The sequence below is a fragment of the Ranitomeya imitator genome, chromosome 6 (assembly GCF_032444005.1).
Source record: "Ranitomeya imitator isolate aRanImi1 chromosome 6, aRanImi1.pri, whole genome shotgun sequence".
Taxonomy (NCBI): domain Eukaryota; kingdom Metazoa; phylum Chordata; class Amphibia; order Anura; family Dendrobatidae; genus Ranitomeya; species Ranitomeya imitator.
Genome location: NC_091287.1, coordinates 205,738,639 through 205,759,531, shown reverse-complemented (window position 1 = coordinate 205,759,531; position 20,893 = coordinate 205,738,639). Strand labels below are relative to the sequence as shown.

Genomic DNA, 20,893 nt, shown 5'->3' with positions numbered 1-20,893 from the left:
GCGTTACCCGCTGGATTTGGGATTTGGGGATCGCTTTTTTGATGGCTCTGGGGTGTAGACTATCGAAATGCAATAGGCTATTCCGGTCTGTGTTCTTTATGTGGATATCAGTGCTTAACTTGCCAGTGTGGTCTTTGATGACTATTGTGTCCAGAAAATTCATTTTGTGTAGGTCATGGGACATAGTAAAGGAGATGCCAGGCCACGCGGTGTCAAGAAATTCCACAAAAGACCGGAAGGACTCCAACGTGCCGCCCCACACGCAAAAAATATCATCTATGTAACGCTTCCAGAGTATAACGTTCTCTTGGAAGCGTGAGTCGGAATAGATGATGGTCTCCTCAAAATCTGCCATATAGCAGTTAGCGTATGGGGGCGCCACGTTGGAGCCCATAGCGGTCCCCCGTATCTGTAGGTAGTATTGGTCCTGGAACAGAAAGTGATTGGAATCCAGAACCAGTGTGAGTAAATCAACCACCAAGATTGACTGTTGTTTGTGGGTCCCGGTGGTGGATAGTAATCTTTTTATGGAATTGATACCATCCACATGTGGGATGGAAGTGTATAGATCCTTCACATCCAGTGATGCCAATATGGCATTGGTCGGTACACTACCCAAGTCTCGTATTATGCCCAGAAAGGCCCCTGTATCCAGCAGAAATGATCTAGTGGATTGGATATGGGGGGTTAAAAATTTTTCTAGGAAGATTGCTATTGGGGACAGTATAGAATTAGTGGCTGCCACTATTGGTCGTCCCGGAGGATGCTCCAAGTTCTTGTGAATCTTAGGAAGTGTGTAAAAAACCGGGGTCACCGGATGGTCGTTGGTGAGGTAGTTACAAGTTTTTAGGTCTAGGACCCCTAGGGCCGTGTATTGCTCTAGTATGCGTGAGATTCTGTTTCTAATGGCTTGGGTGGGGTTAGAGTCCAGTTTTTGGTATATGGTAGTGTTGTCTAACTGTCTCCTAATTTCGTTCAAGTAGTCACTTTTATCCATGATCACGATAGCACCCCCTTTATCTGCTGGTTTAATTATTAGGCTGGAGTCAGACTGGAGTGATTGTAATGACTGACGTTCGCTTAACGTTAGATTAGGGGGATAGTAAAGGTGACCCATTTCGACCTCCCCCCGGAGAGACTGGAAAGAATATTGAATAAACTGTATAAACGTCTCGAGGGCGTGTGAGCCCCGTGGGGGTCTAAATGGGCTTTTGGTACGTAAACCTAAACTCTCCGCTGTTAGAAGTTGAGGTGCTACTGGGGCCCGTAAGGTGTTTACCACCTGATTCTGTGGATCCGAGAAATACACTTTAAGCCTTAGGGATCTAAAGCAGCACCTCGCTCTTCATACTCTCTTTCACTATTAGGGAGGGCTGGGTTTACTAGTTTGCTCCTCTTATTGTGGATTCCCAATATCGCTATACCAGGACCTTTTGACACACTCTATAGACACACTGTATATACCTTTGTTTTTTCTTTTTTCTGTTTTCTTGTTACTTCTGTTTATGTTTGTTGTTTTATTATACACCATATGTACTCTCTGATGTATTTACAGATGTAGTCACGGATGTACTTATTATTTATTTTCTTTATAATATTGTAGTAACTGACGAAGGCCAGACCAGGCCGAAACGTTTTTTCGTACTACGAAATAAAAATCACCAGTTTTGACTTAAGTTGAGTGCCGGGTTCTTCTTATCTATATGTACACGGTTTGGGAACCTACCCGTGCACCTGAGTAGCAGTGCCCACGTCTTTTGACTCACTATATTATTCCCATACGTGGTGGCACGCACACTTGGTCATGTCCACCAATACATTTTCCTACAATCCCGAGGAGACCACTAGTATCCTATCCCACTCTATATATCCCTGTGATTTTTTGAAAACTGCACCCCGTGAGCCGAGGGGACGAGATCTGGAACGAGAAGTAAGACACCATATTAACATTGAACTTCACTGTGCAACACTGTCCGAGTACCTACGGGTACAACGCATTCCGAGGGGCTTTAGGGTTCCACTACGTCCCACACTCTTCCGTGATTCTCCGGAATACTGCACTAAGTTTGAACATATTCTCAACAAGTGCTCCCTAGACCTAATCACCCTTACTATCGAACACCTACAAAAAGAGATCGCGGCCAGCTCAGAACGGGTCAAAGCTATTGAGATTCAGCTCTCATCCACAGGTACCCCAGAGGAGCTGAACCTACTGAAGTCTGAAATCAAGACTAAAACTGAACAACACCGTAGAGACATTGAGAACAGGAAACGACTGAAATTCGCCCGAGACACCGAGGACTACAAGACGAAGAGGGTATACAGATGGCAGGACAACTACTCCTCCTCTCGCCCCAACGTAAGAAGTGGACATCGTTCTTCTACGGACTACTCCACCTCGGGATCGGAGCAAGACAGGAGTTCCTCCATTCCCAACACATCCCGTTTTTTAGGTCCACGCACCCAACGAGGCCGAATAAAAGGACGCGGAGGAGCCAGAGATTTCGGCAGAGACACGGAGCTCACACGGATAACACGATCTCAGGTACTGAATCTCTAATCGTGAACATTTCCTCCAGAACTCTGGGCACATCGGACTGTAGTGTCCTACAAAAAGGTCTTTCCTTCTGTCCCACTTACCGCTACCGGACCTTTGACCTGGACATGGACCTTCAAAGGTTCTTTAGATCCCTAAGGCTTAAAGTGTATTTCTCTGATCCACAGAATCAGGTGGTAAACACCTTACGGGCCCCAGTAGCACCTCAACTTCTAACAGCGGAGAGTTTAGGTTTACATACCAAAAGCCCATTTAGACCCCCACGGGGCTCACACGCCCTCGAGACGTTTATACAGTTTATTCAAAATTCTTTCCAGTTTCTCCGGGGGGAGGTCGAAATGGGTCACCTTTACTATCCCCCTAATCTAACGTTAAGCGAACGTCAGTCATTACAATCACTCCAGTCTGACTCCAGCCTAATAATTAAACCAGCAGATAAAGGGGGTGCTATCGTGATCATGGATAAAAGTAACTACTTGAACGAAATTAGGAGACAGTTAGACAACACTACCATATACCAAAAACTGGACGCTAACCCCACCCAAGCCATTAGAAACAGAATCTCACGCATACTACAGCAATACACGGCCCTAGGGGTTCTAGACCTAAAAACTTGTAACTACCTCACCAACGACCATCCGGTGACCCCGGTTTTTTACACACTTCCTAAGATTCACAAGAACTTGGAGCATCCTCCGGGACGACCAATAGTGGCAGCCACTAATTCTATACTGTCCCCAATAGCAATCTTCCTAGAAAAAATTTTAACCCCCCATATCCAATCCACTAGATCATTTCTGCTGGATACAGGGGCCTTTCTGGGCATAATACGAGACTTGGGTAGTGTACCGACCAATGCCATATTGGCATCACTGGATGTGAAGGATCTATACACTTCCATCCCACATGTGGATGGTATCAATTCCATAAAAAGACTACTATCCACCACCGGGACCCACAAACAACAGATTGACTTGGTGGTTGATTTACTCACACTGGTTCTGGATTCCAATCACTTTCTGTTCCAGGACCAATACTACCTACAGATACGGGGGACCGCTATGGGCTCCAACGTGGCGCCCCCATACGCTAACTGCTATATGGCAGATTTTGAGGAGACCATCATCTATTTCGACTCACGCTTCCAAGAGAACGTTATACTCTGGAAGCGTTACATAGATGATATTTTTTGCGTGTGGGGCGGCACGTTGGAGTCCTTCCAGTCTTTTGTGGAATTTCTTGACACCGCGTGGCCTGGCATCTCCTTTACTATGTCCCATGACCTACACAAAATGAATTTTCTGGACACAATAGTCATCAAAGACCACACTGGCAAGTTAAGCACTGATATCCACATAAAGAACACAGACCGGAATAGCCTATTGCATTTCGATAGTCTACACCCCAGAGCCATCAAAAAAGCCATCCCCAAATCCCAAATCCAGCGGGTAACGCGCATAGTCATGGATAACGAACTACGGACACAAAGAGTGTCAGAGATGGAAGCCAAATTTCTGGCACGCGGTTACCCTAACTCGGTCCTCCAAGAATCCCGGACACCTAGCCTCAACAACAGATCAAAGGCCAATAAACGTATCCCGTTCGTTCATTCCTTCCACCCGTTTTCATATATTCTCCATAAAAATATATGCCAACATTGGCATCTACTCACAACTGCTCACCCAAACATCCCGGAGTTTAGAGAACCCTTTCTTCCGTGTTTCAGAAGACCCCGTAACCTAAGGGACACATTGGTAAGAGCCGACGTAGGGCCAGACAAAAAAGCACCCACCCAACGGTTCCTTCAGAACCCTCGTCTTGGGACCTTCCCTTGCCTCCACTGCACCCAATGCAGCAATGTACTTAAGGGTAGCTCATTTCATCATCCACGTTCTGGCAGATCATTTTCCATTAAGAATTATTTTAATTGTGACTCTGCATATGTGATTTACCTCATTAAGTGTCCCTGCGGGATGCTTTATGTGGGTGAGACTACCCGGCCCATCCGGGAACGGATCTCTAAACATAAGTCCACGATTAGATGTGGCAATACGCTCTTACCAATCCCACATCATTTTATATCGCATGGACACAACATCTCTCAGCTTCTGTTTCAGGTAATCGAGCAGGTTCCATCGCCCAGACGGGGGGGAGACAGATTAGCCTCCCTAAAACGTAGGGAGGCTTTCTGGATTCATACCCTCGATACCCTGCGTCCTAAAGGTCTCAACAGGGACTATGACCTGGTTTCTTTTACTTAAATATCATATGCCTGTCTTAGAATTTGTTGACGTGTTCCAGTAATGTGGGCTTCTACATCTTAATACTCTGAATTGTCAATGTACAGTATGATTTGGTTATTAACTGCTTATTTATGTTCCAACATATCTATGTCTCTAACATATTTATCTATTTTCCTAGAGTCGCCTATACTGAATCACCAGGACTCTTCCACCTAACCACGGGGTCACAGCGGATATGTTATGAATAACCACCACCTCCACCTTCACAGTGCTGTTATCACTGCTTTCGTACCATCTAAGGCTGCCCATCTGCTCCATCTCACAGTGCACACCTTGATTCTTGTCCCGCCTCCCTAGTGTGGAGCCGTATGACTGGCTGGCCCGCCTCTGTCAATCGCGGGTTACTACATGCGGTCACTTCCGGTACATCACATCCGGTCGGACCGGCGCGCACATAAGGAACGCCGCTCTGGCGTTTCCTTACTCGGGCTTTCTCCCCTGACAGCGGTGGACACCGCGTCCTGACACCGTCTCGCTTCCAGGTAACTCGCTCCTTTCAGCTCCAGCTCTTAGGGACTTTGTCCCCACCCAGCATGTCGTATTCGGTAATGTATCCTGACATCACCCCTTCTCCCTCCACAGCCTGCAGCAGCGTCTGCAGCCGCGTCTCTGACCAGGGACTTATATTTTCTAAGGTACTAGCACTCACTGGGGCCCTATATACCACTGGCACTGATCCATTCCAGCGTATTAATGATAGCTCCATTTTCGGGCTCTTTTCTCCCTCTCTCCCTTCTTAGGGATCTCCCTGGAGTCTATTACGCTCATTGAAGCATTCCTTCATTTGTCCAGATACCACCTAGTACGGTACGAATAGCAGCACCTCGCTCTTCATACTCTCTTTCACTATTAGGGAGGGCTGGGTTTACTAGTTTGCTCCTCTTATTGTGGATTCCCAATATCGCTATACCAGGACCTTTTGACACACTGTATAGACACACTGTATATACCTTTGTTTTTTCTTTTTTCTGTTTTCTTGTTACTTCTGTTTATGTTTGTTGTTTTATTATACACCATATGTACTCTCTGATGTATTTACAGATGTAGTCACGGATGTACTTATTATTTATTTTCTTTATAATATTGTAGTAACTGACGAAGGCCAGACCAGGCCGAAACGTTTTTTCGTACTACGAAATAAAAATCACCAGTTTTGACTTAAGTTGAGTGCCGGGTTCTTCTTATCTATATGTACACGGTTTGGGAACCTACCCGTGCACCTGAGTAGCAGTGCCCACGTCTTTTGACTCACGAAATTGCTTTACAATCCTCATTGAAACCAATTGAAAACGCACGGGACGCAAGTGCGTGTGTTGTGCATGCGTTGTGTGACGCATGCGTCGTTAAATTAAATTACACAAAAAGTGTATAGACTGTGTCTAGACAGTGAACAAACATCCCCCATATATAAACAAAATGTTTGCATTGTTTTTGTCACTTGTCCTGCAGCTTACCAAAGAGACCAGACCTCATCATCTGCTTTCAAGAGATGTAAGTATAGAATGATTCTGCGCATTTTCTACATGTTTAATTTTTAAATTGTTTTATTGCAAGTTGTGTATGCACTGTGGTTGTGTAAAGACATTGGTGTATTTTTATTCTGGTTGTGATGTATGGCATTGTATAGGATGGCGTTTCACTGTCTCCGTCCTTGTTGATTATTGTAAAGTATGGTGGTGTATCCAGGATTGACTTTTCTTTCCTTTATTTTTTGGGGTTGTTATTTTTTTTTCTGAAATCTATGGTGCTGTTTTGGTTGTTCCGTGCATGCGGTTGTTCCACTGTGTTTTTTTTGTAATAGAAATGTTTTCTGATGAATTTCAGGGCTTCCTATGTAGCCGTACTTTTTTTATATATATATATTTTTTTCTATTGTAACGTATGGCGTTATGGTTTGCCTTTTCTTGTGCCTTTTGGAAATCAATGTTGTCAAAATTTGGTTAAAAAAAATCTGTGTCTTTTTGGATTAGTACATAGGGTCTGTTGTTTATTTGTTTTCTTATCTTTCCTGGGACTGGTATCATGCTTTTGTTATACTCTGGCATTGTGTCGTCTCTGCCATTGTTTTTTATTTCAATGTATGGCGGTGTTGTTTGCTCAGCGCTAGTTCATTTGGCATTGTACTATGAGTGCACTGTTCGGTGTGGTCGTAATGTTAATGTATGGATTTTTTGATATTTTCCTATATGTTCCTCTGTATTGTGCATAGTAAAATAATTAAATTTTTTTAATTTCAGAATTTCATCTAGTTACAATGGCCAGCGACTCGAGCCACACCACACCGCTGGGGAGTCAGGTGAGTACATGACCTACTGTTGCTTACTATTCGGTGTCATTTGTAGACGTGTCACTCAATTTTTTTAAACTATTTTCCAGGCTTCTGAGGAGGAACAGAGCCAGCAGGAGCAGCGACCACGGGGCCAAGCTGTGGTGGCAAGACGGCGAGTAAGTTTTTTTTCAAACAACCTATTAAATTATTTTTTTTTACTTACTTTTTTTACTTTTTTTTTTGGGGGGGTGGTGGAGGAGGGAGGGAGACCAATTTTTATTTATATTGCAAACATTAATGTTTTCCAATTATTCTAGGTTTCACAACGGGACCAAGATGACATAGACATAGACATCATGGTCGCGTCTATCCAGGAGCGAGGCCCGTTGTGGGACAGCCATGACCCCCGGCACGCGGACCAGGTGGTTTTGAGACGTATGTGGGCTGAGGTGGCCAAATCGCTGTGGGATGGCTTTGACAGCGCTTCACCCACGGACAAAGATACATTTGGTAAGTATTGCCGAAATGCCAGGATACACAACCGTCTGTGATGTGTTCTACTTTTGTGGCATCGCACACGGTTGCGTATCAATTAAAAAAGTTTCTCTCAACCTTTATTTTTTTGTTTGACTTTTTCACAGTCAAAAAATTGAAGACCAGATGGCGCTCCATGAAGGACCGTTTCAATCGGGGCCTGAAAAAGGAGGGACAGACTCGTAGTGGTGCTGCTGCGGCAAGGACATCAACATACAAGTACAGCAGAATTCTTCAGTTCCTGAGACTGGTCCTTGCCCGCCGACACTAAGTATTTAGTACCTATTCCCCCACATATCGGGTATTGAACAACATGCATATTCACGTAGTATATTCCCCAGCCACGTAGTTTATTGCCCAGCCATTTATTATATTGCCCAGTTACATAGTATACAGCACACAGACACATAGTAGATTGGCCAGCCACGTGCATTGTGGCGTAGTATATTGCCCATCCAGGTTTATCACAGTTTCCAATAAAACATTAAAATAATAGACACGGGAGACCTTCTAGTCCACGGCAGGTTCTGTTCCCAGGGTTGGTCTGATTGCAGGACCTGTGATGACGTCTCGGTCACATGACCGTGACGTCATGGCAGTTCCAACGATAAGCGTAAACCATGGCGGCCGTTAAAAACGCCAACCATGGGTGAGTATAGCATGGTAATTTTTAAAAACAAAATGTTATCAAGTTTTAATATTGATGCGGCATAGGCAGTGTCAATAGTAAAAATTTGGTTACATCTTAACGGCGGCAGCGGTTACCGCCGGTAAGTGTTTATCGCTGACAGAGGGGAGTATGCGGGCGACAGCCATTCACTGCGGGGAGTAAGGAGCGGCCATTTTATTCAGGACTGTGCCCGGCGCTGATTGGTCGCGTCAGCCATGACAGGCAGCTGGCCGTAACAATCAGCGAATTAATACAGTTAGGACTGACAGACGGAACTGACCCTTTACAATTATGTCAAATTCTAATTTTATAGTGTGTGATGCAATGTTAACTTTATATTATACACAGGAGGTGGCGAATGTGAAATGTTATATTTTGTATACTAATGTTTTCCTTATGTTTTCACAGAACACACAGCAGCACCCTCGAGCCTGTTCGGCCCTCTGGAGCGGTCCTTCGTGAATCGCCATCTGACCCGTCACAGCCATCCCACAGCGAGAGTAGGCTTGCACCACCATCTGGAGAACCGGAACCCGGTCCATCAGATGTTCCCCTGGCCGAGGCCACTGGCGCTCCTTCCTTCGGGTATTCCCGACAGCTTCAGCGGGCCTCGGACAGGCCGCTAATACCCGAATTTTTGCATTTGAGCACAGTCTTCCAGAATTGTTTCAAGGCGCTGGGCGATAGAATGGACACAGCTCTGTCCAATATCGACCGGCGCCTTCAAACAATGGAATCCGAGCTCTCGAGGCCGGCAAAACATTTCTTTAGTGCCATTGCGAAGGGCATGTTGGAACATCTTACGCCGGAACTCCAGATTTCGGTGATGCAGGCCTGCAACAATGCCTACGTGACTGCTCTACAGCAGGCTCGGGTCATGCAGTCAGCGACTACAATGCCCGTAGTACCATCGCCGGCTAGCATAACTCCGACTCCTGCTGCAGAGCACCCACACAGAGCTCCGCGTGCTGAGGGCCACTGCCGCCGCCACCAACACCATAGAACCGAGCCGCAAAGTCCTGCTCCTGCCAGGCCTTCAAGGACACAAAGACGCCACGCAGAACAACACCCAGAGGGAGAGAGGAGAAAACGTCCAAAAACAAGAACATCTACGGCGCCTCTGGCTGCTCCAATAACAACACCAAGCTCTCGGCCGGGGTCTAGCCAGAGCAGGAGTAGCCAGAGCCAGTCCACAGTGCCAAGGACACTGGTCGTGCCTCCTCCCTCACCTCCTGCATTGGCATTCTCACCACCATCGACCACAGGGTGGTCAGACGTCGACATACCTTCCAGTGTTTTGCAGTATGGTGGTTCCTGCTCCTCCTCCTCCTCTTCCTCCTCCACCCACTCCCAAACTGGTGGATATCAATCCCCCTTAATCGCCGAAGTTCCTACCCCTTAGAACCTTTACCCATTTTTCTTTTTGTGTCACCCTTAATAAAATTGCTATTTTGATAACAAAATCGGAGTTTCTTGGTCTAAAATAAAGTTTGCACCAACTCACACCGTGCGCCATATACACAAATCTTGTGTTTTTAACACCTCATATCTGCAATGTCTGACACTATCCAGTTTGTTGTAAATTTTTTTGGGCTGTCTCTCATTGTATTATGAGATGTTACAAACACAAAGAGGATTAAAAAGTATATCAATTTACAAACCTACTATAAAGGTACCATCACACATAACGATTTCGTTAACGATATCGTTGCTTTTTGTGATGTAGCAACGATATCGTTAACAAAATCGTTATGCGTGACAGCGCAACGATCAGGCCCCTGCTGGGAGATCGTAGGTCGCTGCGAATGATCAGGACCTTCTTTTGGTCACTGATCACCCGCTGTCATCGCTGGATCGGCATGTGTGACACCGATCCAGCGATGTATTCACTGGTAACCAGGGTAAACATTGGGTTACTAAAGCGCAGGGCCGCTTAGTAAGCCGATGTTTACCCTGGTTACCATTGTAAAAGTAAAAAAAACAAACAGTACATACTTACATTCTGGGGTCTGCCACGTCCCTCGCCGTCATTTTCCCGCACTGACCTACACTGTGAGTCCCGACCGTAAAGTAAAAGCAGAGCACACCGTTGGCGTCAACGCTGTGCTGTGCTTTAGAGCTGGCACAGTGCGGGAAGCTGCCGGCGATGGATGTGGCAGACACCGGAATGTAAGTATGTACTTTATTTTTTTTTTTTCATTTACAATGGTAAACAAAATATCGGGTTACTAAAGTGCGGCCTGCGGCCCTGCACTTAGTAACTCGATGTTTACCCTGGTTACACGGGGACTCCGTCATTGTTGGTCGCTGGAGAGCTGTCTGTGTGACAGCTCTCCAGCAACCACACAACAATCACGGTCAGGTCGTATCGCTGGTCGTGATCGTTGGTTAATCGTTTGTAACGGTACCTTAAGGTTATTGGTCAGGTGAGGTGGTAGCAATGTTCACGTGGCCAAGTGTCGCCAATATTTGACTCTGGACGTATTCCAGCATCCTGAGTTCAATAGTTTTAACTCACTAGAGTAGAGCGAACATGATCGTCTCCCTCCTTGTCGAGCAAAACACTTGCAGACTAGTAGCATATGGGCCCCGGCTTCATGGAGTGCGGATTATGATCTGCAGCCACATGTTCAGAGGCTGTGTGACAGGCAGAACATATGCACATCCAAGGCCTATTTGTTGGCCTCGCCATGCATGTGTAGTGCCTGTCACACAGCCGCGGCACATGCAGCGGCAGAAAACCTGCTTCAGCCATCACGCTCCATGATGCCAGGTTCCATATGCAAATAGTCTGCAAGATTAATTGCTTGACAAGGTGGGAGCGGATCATGTTCGCTTTTAAAACTATGGAACACACGGCTATGTGAACAATTTGGTTGTTTTGTCAGAGTCAATTTGGGAACTGGTGCTCACATTACTACATTTTGTGGTCCACACAGATTTGGTTCTAAAACATTGGATTTGTTTAAACTTTGTTTTTATTGGCAACAACATTGTAACATAGGGGAGCATTTTTTTTTTGTAAAACGGAAAGGCACAATAAAGAACTTTATTTCAAAACACAACACAGTAGAAAATCACGGTACATTACAACATTTAAAGAACATTACATAAGGCTGGGAAAATGTCATGGACTTAATAGTGTTTAATTCTTTAAATGACAGTGTTTAGATTTTTATTAATCACAATAAATTTAGTTACAGTTACAGGATGAAATACTGTTTCTACATTAAACCATTTGATCTTGCCATGACACACGGCCAACATCTGAAACAAAATATGAAGCAAATCGATCCCTCATCTGAGCAATTTCCAAAGTTGTCCTCAGAGGATGATCTTGGTAATCGGGCAATGGGTTTGGTATGGGTTCATCTAGTTCCACGTTGACTCTCTCTTTAGCAATAATATAATTGTGGAGAACCACACAAGCCTTCACCACCTGATCAACTGTCTCAATTTTTAGATTTATAGCGGATCCTAAAATCCACCATTTGGAGACAAGGATTCCAAAGGCGCACTCCACAGTTCTTCTGGCCCTGGACAGTCTATAATTAAAAATACTTTTTGTGTGGTCCAAGCCCCGACTGGAGTACGGTTTCAGTAGGTTGGCACACATTTGAAAAGCCTCGTCCCCAACTACAACAAATGGCATGGCCGGGCCTTCGGTGTTGGGAAGTGGTTGTGGCTGGGGGAAATTAAAATTGTTCTCATATAATCTTCGGCCCATATCAGACTCCTTAAATGTCCGTGAATCATTTGCACGGCCAAACGCTCCACGGCGAGAAACCTGCAGTCCGCACCTGCAATTGCCATGAGCACGGTGGAAAAGTATTTTTTGTAATTGAAAAAAAGAGATCCACTTCTTGCAGGCTTTGTAATCCTAATGTGCTTCCCATCCACTGCTCCAATACAGTTAGGGAAAGAACACAGTTGGTCAAATTTTGGGGCGTTGGCCTCCCATAACGCTGTTGTTGGGATTGGTAAAAATTCCACCCGGAGATTGTCCCACAATGCGCGGCATGTGTCGGCAATAATACCCGAAAGTGTGGAGACTCCAATCCGAAACTGGAAATGCAGGGATCTCAAGGTCTCTACGGTAGCCAGGAAACTGACAAAAAGAAAAATAAATAAATTTAATTAAAGTACATTGTTATAAAATAAAATTACATTTTCCATCCCTCCGTCCCCCCCCCCCCAAAAAAAAAGGTTATTTTAGAAAAGGGCAGAACATATAAAGTCCTTCAAATAGCTACATTACGTACCGTAGAGTCACCAGCAGACGTTCCTCGGAGGAAATTGATCTCCGGAGCTGCGTGTCCTTCCTGGTAATGGCTCCTTCCACCAGATGCAGCAGATAGCGGAAGCTGTTTTGATACATCCTGGTATACTCAAAATATTTTTCCAGGTTGTCATTGAGCTCGCCAAACAAACAATGGTAGGCTCCACGGCTCTCTCGGACTTCCACTATAGGGTGTAGCCAAAAGCGCCGATGACTCCTTCTCCGTTGTTTATCTCTTTTCCTTTGTTCATGAAAGGCGATAGCGTAAGCACTAGCCATGGCAAAATCCAGCTCCATATTGAGGTAGATACTCTCCATGGGACGCTCCATCTTGATGCTGTAACACGCAAAATAGGAGGAATTTATCTATGCCGGGGTATATATACTAAAATTCCATAATACCCACCCTCTTCTATCCATTGGTGGTCTTTATCTAGTGTCTAGACACTAATGGGGCTTTTCTTCATGCTATTGGGTGGAAAAATGACATCATTTGTTTGGCAACGCATGCATCGAAAAACGCTGCGTTTTTCACAAAAACGCAGCAAAAACGCACCAAAAACGCTGCGTTTTACGATGCATGCGTTAAACGCATGCGTCGAAAATGGTGCGTTTTATTGTGCGTCGCTAATGCGTCTTGCGTTGCGTCGACGACGCTGCGTCGCAAGACGCAAATGTGAACGTAGCCTAAGCTGGACACTCGTTTCATGTGTAACACCCCAGGGTCCTGGTTGTTACAGTGGCATTGATTTCCTCACAGGAAGAATAATGTCACGCTTGAAAGTGAGGTAAGATCTCTTTCATCAGGAAAACACAAGCATGCAACATGTTCACACTACAGGCCAGAAGGGGGAGCTCTGATCCAGTTTATGGGTGGCTTCGCTATATATATATTCTGATCTGGAGGGAAAGTCAGTTACTTCCTGTCAGATGACAGGGGAGAGAGCAGTCAGACAGAGAGTGTCGGAAGGACTGAAGAGGCCGTGCAGCCAAGAGGTGCTACAGCTCCTGGAGAAAGAGAGAATACAGAGAGAAGAACAGCGTGAAGCCAGCCAGAAGGGGGAGCAGTGATACAGTTTATGGGTGGCTTCCCTATATATAAATTCTGGTCTGGAGGGAAAGTCAGTTAGTTCCTGTCAGAGGATAGAGGAGAGAGCTGTTAGACAGAGAATGTCGGAAGGACGTGCAGCCAAGAGGTGCTGCAGCTCCTGGAGAAAGAGAGAATACAGAGAAATGAACAGCATGTAGTGAGCATGCAGGAGAGCGAGGCAAAGGAGAGAAAGAACTGGAGAGAATAGTTGCGATTGAGCTACCTCCTTGCAGAGTGCAGATACCGAGAGACGGAAGACCGAGGTTGTGTCTGACTCCATGTGGCACAGCAGAAACTGGCAGGGCAGCTGATTTCAAGTCACCTGCCCTAACACCTGAGACACAGTAATGCATAGAGCCCGGGTCGTAATAGAGATTCTGTAAAAAGGCTTGAATTACCTGTTATGCAGGTATTGTCCTATCCTTTAAGGGGTACAGAGAGAACAGTGAGGACTTTGTTTAAAGCCTAAGGCAGCAATGGACTACACCACAGTGCTAATAGGAAGGCTTCTAACTCCACCTGGTAAAGGGGACTCTGAACTCGCTTTCAAGCCGGCCGTTCCTTGCCGGTACCTGTGATCTGGTGCCCTGGACTGTGGCTGCCTGAAGTCTTCAGTAAACCAGGTAAAGAGACTGCAAACCTGTGTCCTCTGTTTCTTAATGTACCACTCACCATCTCCATCTACACACCAGAAGCCCTGGGGACCCAACTTCACCTGTGGGAAATTATACCATCTTAGCTGCCATAACATCACCCCAGAGGACCACTTTAAGCAGTGTCGGTTATCTGTGACCGAATACCACAGGTGGCGTCACGAACAAACTTTATTATCAAAACCCCTTTAAAGACTATCCCTTTTGCTTGGACGCCCAAGGCCATGGACCAGGTCGCTGCCACCGTGGACCCCATGGCCCTGGCGGGCATCCCAACTTGGCGTCATGAACCAGATGGACCGATCCATTGAAGTGGGTCATGTGTGCCTAAGAGACTGTGAGACTGTGAACTCTAAATTGCCACCAAAACCGCCACCATTACAGTACCATGTGGCATGCAGGAGGAGTGGAGCGTGTTATCATGGGCAGAGCCTGGAAGATTGGTGCGAAAGTTACGGCAGCCACCCATAGATACTACTTTGTCCGAGAGATCTGTCCATCCCCAAGAGAAGTCGGCCTCCTAGTCTGGGATGGCTGGAAATAAAGAAGAAGAAACAGCCCACGGAAGGAGACGTGGAAGGAACAACAGGAGAACGCGGCAAAGAACCTGGCCGGTAAGATGGCGACTGGAGGTCACCAGGAGGAGGGTGAGAAAGCAGAAAGCTGTCCCAGCAAATGGGCGAAGGAGGAAAATCTGCCGTCAGCCATGAACCTGGAGGTTCTTGGAGCTGAAGTGGAGGAGCTGTGCTATCAGCTCCGGCAGTCCTGGTACCGCGCAGCCGCAAGAACATGGGAGCAGTGACGGAGCCAGCTTCAGGAATCCCAGCACTGAGACCAGCACTGGAGACACCACAGCGGCAGGTAAGAAGACCGACCCTGCCCCGGTTGCCGAGGACACCCTGATAGAGCCCGTCGATGCTCCTCCACCCCTACCACCTGGCCAGGTCTGCAGGCTGAAAGAGTGGGAGCGGCCCTGGGAGAACGGACATACCCACGCAGTTCCACTGCAGTCAAGGGGGGCCCAGGAAACACACGGCGAATGGTTGACCTTCCAGTGGGAGCAGGCTGAGGGAGAAAGTCTGGAGGTTATCAGCAAGAATGAGTTCTGTCAGCAGCAGGCATTCAAACAGGAGCAGGAGGACAGGGAGCAGGACCTCTGATGTAAGGCTGCAAAAGAGATAGATCTGCAGGCTAAAGCTCAGGCCAGGAGGATAAACCATGAGGACAGGGGCCCGTGGAGACATGGGACTGTAGTGGCCTTCCGGATCAAATCCGGCTGAGGATTCATCAAAGAGTCAGACTTGTATCCAGAGTTATTCGTCACCAGGCGTGATGTAGAACCCCACCTATTAGAGGGACACACGGACAGGGACCTCTACCCAGGAAACTGTGTGACCTACACCAGGCACTGGGGAGAAAAAGAGTGGTATGCGCTGCATGTGCACAAATGTGCCCCAAAAGTATCCAGGTCACTCACAAGTGACCCAGAGCCACAGCCAGTAACCCCGCCTAAGTCACTAACCTCATTACCTGGCAAGGTAACCCCTACACCTGCCCCCAGCAAAGAACTAACCACCATGTGTTCCAAGCCTACACAAACCACACCAGAACTGTATTCAAGGAGCACCCAGACTCACATTGTGAGTACTGTTGAACTGTATGTTGCAAGTGGCATACACCCAAACTCCCGGCTAGGAGAGACTGTGAGACTGTGCTACCATGGAAAAAGAAAAATTAAATCAGAAAAATAATATGACTGAATAGTTGTTGAAGTTTAACAGCTTTGATTAACCTGACCAGGTTTCCGTTTAAAAAGTTCAGTTATTTGTTTAAAAGGCACTGAGGCCATGGACAGTGAATGGTCCACAAACTTTCCATTGCATATAGTTGGCACTCCTTTAGGTGCTTCCTACTGGTTTTACAAGTAACCGTTAATGATACTGTTCAGCATTGTTTTGCACTAAGGCTGGGATCACACACAGCGAGATACGACCAAGTCTCACTGGTTAAAAACAAGCTCTGGCACCGGCACTCCGGATCGGAGCGTGCGGCCGCATAGCAATTCATAGAGCTGCACGCTCCGCTCTGCAGTGCCAGTGCTTGCTTTTAACCAGCGAGACTCGGCCGTATCTCGCTGTAGTGTGACTCCGGCCTAAAAAGTTGATTCGTTTTACAGAGACCTGAAGAAAAATCCGTTTGGCATGGCTGAAGACAAGGTCTGGAAGATACGTCTTGTAGCCTACCCAAGGGCCTACGTTGTGGGATTACGAAATGGGTCCCCCATATTGTTGCTGCTGTTATTAATTGACTTGAATATTGATTGCACCTTTAAAAATATACTACCTCAGTATAAAATGTTGAAATTGTTGCACTTTAAGATAGTAATGATGTTAGTCTGGTTAGAAGGATAGAGAGTTTTGTACTATAATATATGTTTGATAGATAAAATAAGCAGGTAGTATTAAATGTTAAGGTGAGAGTTTAAAATATGTAGTACTCTATGGGAAGTAAGTATTGTTTTGTATGTGAGATAAAATATGATATCAGAGAGTTGAAGTATAGAAAGAGTTGGTAAAAATATAATGAAAGCTAGTAAGAATAAAGCAGAAGTTTTTCACTTTTATTAAAGGAAGTCTTAAAGATAGTATACCCTTAGAGGGTAGATGCTGTTTTATATTTAGTTCTGAATAATTAATGTGATAAGAAAGTTCTATTTTTGAAAGTTATTTATGTATATATGTTCCTGCAACGTTTAAAAATCAATTCTTCCCATAAAGGGAAGCCATAGTTTAACCTGTTTGCATGTATTCAAAAATGTTTTTGCATGCCTTTATTAACCTGTATTATTGTTCTTCTTTTCCTAGTCCAGGAGTACAGGATTTAACGGGGGAGAGTGTAACACCCCAGGGTCCTGGTTGTTACAGTAGCATTGCTTTCCTCATGGGGAGAGTGATGTCAGGCTTGGAAGCAAGGTAAGATCTCTTTTATCAGGTAAACACAAGCATACAACGTGCTCACACTCCAGGCCAGAAGGGGGAGCTCTGATCCAGTTTATAGGTGGCTTCCCTATATAAATATTATGATCTGGAGGGAAAGTCAGTTACTTCCTGTCAGATGACAGGGGAGAGAGCAGTCAGAGAGTGTCGGAAGGACTGAAGAGGCCATGCAGCCAAGAGGTGCTGCAGCTCCTGGAGAAAGAGAGAATACAGAGAGAACAGCGTGAAGGGAGTATGCAGGAGAGCAAGGCAAAGGATAGAAAGAACTGGGTAGAACGGCTGCGATTGATCTACCCACTTCCAGAGCACAGATACCGGTAGCCGGAAGACTGAGGTTGTGTCTGACTCTATATGGCACAGCAGAGACTGGCAGGGCAGCTGATTTCAAGTCACCTGCCCTAACACCTGAGACACAGTAATGCATAGAGCCCGGTCGTGATAGAGATCCTGTAAAAAGGCTACAGTTACCTGTCATGCAGGTATTGTCCTATCCTTTAAGGGGGAAAAAGAGAAGAGTGAGGACTTTGTGTGAGGCCTACAGCAGCAAAGGACTACACCACAGCACTAGTTGAAAGGCTTCTAACTCCACCTGGTAAAGGGGACTCTGAACTCACTTCCAAACCGGCCAGACCCTGCCTGTACATGTGATCTGGTGCCCTGGACTGTGGCTGCCTGAAGTCTTCAGTAAACCAGGCAAAGAGACTGCAAACCTGTGTCCTCCGTTTCTTACTGCACCACTCACTATCTCCATCTACACACCAGGAGCCCTGGGGACCCGACTTCACCTGTGGGAAGTCATACCATCTTAGCTGCCATAGCATCACCCCAGAGGAACCCTTTAAGCATTGTCGTTTATCTATGACCGAATACCACAGGTGGCGCCACGAACAAACTTTTTTTTATCAAAACCCCTTTAAGACTATCCCTTTTACTTAGGCGCGCAGTGCCACGGGCCGGGTCGCTGCCACCGTGACATCCCCTTTAAGTACCGGACCCGGTACCGAGCACCCCACGGCCCTGGTAGGTGTCTCACATGTATTTAATCACCATTATTCCAATAAAATACTGAGTGATTTTATACATACTCTAATTCAAAATTTCATAGTACATTTAATGATGTACAATAACAAATTGTATTATGGTACCGTGTTAGCCAGAAAAATCGATGTGAATACTTTTCTGCCCAATGATGACAGAAGTATTCTTTTCTGGTTAGCCAATAAAGGTATCACTCCCAGAATACTTCTGTCATCATTGGGCAGAAAAGTATTCACATCGATAGTGCATTTAAGAAAGTCATATTTACTTTAACTAATTTAATATTGAAATACTTTTGATAATAGTCTGTTTTTTCCAAATCTTACCTAGCAAAGCAATCATCATATTGGGCTGTAGCACGGAATCCAATGATAGAGTAGATAACAGTAGCAGAATATATGGATGTGAAGCCATTAATGACAGAGATGATGACTGCATCCCTTTCACAATTGTTACTGTAATAGAGAAATGTATTATTATAAGCTATGCTATGCCAACTAATGTACTGCATTTAGAATGGAGTGAATAGAAAAAGGAGTTGCCACTGATTAAATAAGCACTTCTTGTTTGGATCAGCTGATCGTCATTGGTCAAGGTTCCCGCACCATGAAAAATGGGGACTGTGTTGAAGGAACCAGCACCCAGTCAGTCAGGTATTTTCTTTCCAGAGACTGCTGCAAGTACAGTAAAAGATATATTACATGGCAGCCGTTCAGATGACTAGCTATCCATGTAATACATATAGGGCAGAATCCCCTCTATGAAGATATGAATGGTGGTTGTTTTTATAAGACAAATCCTCCAATAAAGAATTAGATACTTATATGACCTTGGTTTGGTGTGAATAGGATACAAAATACAATTGATAAATATATAATCAAAATTCATACTGTATGCATTTACTTAGGACAAATATACAGTAAAATTCTGGAAAGCAAATAAAAAATATTCACCACATTCTGGATCTATAAATGTCTTACTTTTCTGTCAATATATTAATGAAAGCTCATTTTTTTGTGGCACTGGTTTTAATTATTTTTTTCCCCCCATTTGCGGTATATACCATAAATTTACATATTTTTGTTTCAATGTTATTGTTTTTAATGAGAAATAGGAAAACAACTATTGCACCAGTTCTTTGTATTTAAAGGGAATCTGTCAGCAGGATTTCACAAATGTAGCTCTTTCAAAGACATAGCCAGCAATACCTTTACATGGCCAATCTGTACCTCTATTAGGTCGGATGCCCAAGATCCGGAAGTAGCAGTGCTTTGGACACAGCACTTGTCCGCTGCGTCCAAAGAGCAGCCGTGTATTGAAAGCAGGTAAATCCGCATGTATACACTGAACCGCGCGGATTCACTGCTTCCAATACATTTCTATTGATGTAATTTCTAGTCTCATCAAGAAAAATTGACATTTTGATACGCTGCAGTCTGGAAAGACATGCCGCATGTCCGTGGGTGATCCGCAGGCATCAGTGGATGCATACATACATAGTAACATAGTTAGTAAGGCCGAAAAAAGACATTTGTCCATCCAGTTCAGCCTATATTCCATCATAATAAATCCCCAAATCTACGTCCTTCTACAGAAACTAATAATTGCATGATACAATATTGTTCTGCTCCAGGAAGACATCCAGGCCTCTCGTGAACCCCTCAACTGAGTTCGCCATCACCACCTCCTCAGGCAAGCAATTCCAGATTCTCACTGCCCTAACAGTTAAGAATCCTCTTCTATGTTGGTGGAAAAACCTTCTGCCCCCTTGTGCCCGTCACCTTCCTTGGTATAAACAGATCCTCAGCGAGATATTTGTATTATCCCCTTATATACTTATACATGGTTATTAGATCGCCCCTCAGTCGTCTTTTTTCTAGACTAAATAATCCTAATTTCGCTAATCTATCTGGGTATTGTAGATCTCCCATCCCCTTTATTAATTGTGTTGCCCTCCTTTGTACTCTCTCTAGTTCCATTATATCCTTCCTGAGCACCGGTGCCTAAAACTGGACACAGTAGTCCATGTGCGGTCTAACTAGGGATTTGTACAGAGGCAGTAAAATGCTCTCATCATGTGTATCCAGACCTCTTTTAATGCACCCCATGATCCTGTTTGCCTTGGCAGCTGCTGCCTGGCACTGGCTGCTCCAGGTAAGTTTATCATTAACTAGGATCCCCAAGTCCTTCTCCCTGTCAGATTTACCCAGTGGTTTCCCGTTCAGTGTGTAATGGTGATATTGATTCCTTCTTCCCATGTGTATAACCTTACACTTATCATTGTTAAACCTCATCTGCCACCTTTCAGCCCAAGTTTCCAACTTATCCAGATCCATCTGTAGCAGAATACTATCTTCTCTTGTATTAACTGCTTTACATAGTTTATTGAACTCCCATTCACTATGCTGCTGTAGAATAGCAGGAATGTGCGATGCAGTGACGAGCAGGAGGCAGAAATAGAGTTAAAGGGTTTATTACAAGGGCTACTCCACGCAGGGAGAGAA

At 45.2% G+C, this 20,893-nt stretch overlaps 2 protein-coding genes across 4 annotated transcripts in view; both read right to left on the bottom strand.

The window, feature by feature from the left end:
- SLC6A19 (solute carrier family 6 member 19) overlaps positions 1 to 20,893 on the bottom strand; it is a 966,903-nt gene that overhangs the window by 462,946 nt on the left and 483,064 nt on the right. For all 3 annotated transcript variants that reach the window (XM_069730438.1, XM_069730439.1, XM_069730440.1), the window contains one exon: positions 18,716 to 18,844. In XM_069730438.1, the coding sequence (XP_069586539.1) occupies positions 18,716 to 18,844 (129 nt within the window). The remainder of the gene's footprint in view (positions 1 to 18,715; positions 18,845 to 20,893) is intronic.
- Positions 11,301 to 12,945, bottom strand: LOC138642338 (uncharacterized). Its single transcript, XM_069730441.1, has 2 exons — positions 12,596 to 12,945; positions 11,301 to 12,441 (listed from the first exon to the last, which is right to left on the bottom strand). Exons 1-2 carry the CDS (start codon positions 12,940 to 12,942, stop codon positions 11,970 to 11,972), a joined length of 819 nt encoding a protein of 272 aa, XP_069586542.1. The 5' UTR covers positions 12,943 to 12,945; the 3' UTR covers positions 11,301 to 11,969.

Coding starts and splice junctions, on each gene's coding strand:
- LOC138642338 (XM_069730441.1), bottom strand. CDS start 12,942: ATGGAGCGTCCCATGGAGAGTATCTACCTCAATATGGAGCTGGATTTT. Junction 12,442..12,595: donor CGTCTGCTGGTGACTCTACG/GTACGTAATGTA, acceptor TCTTTTTGTCAG/TTTCCTGGCTACCGTAGAGA.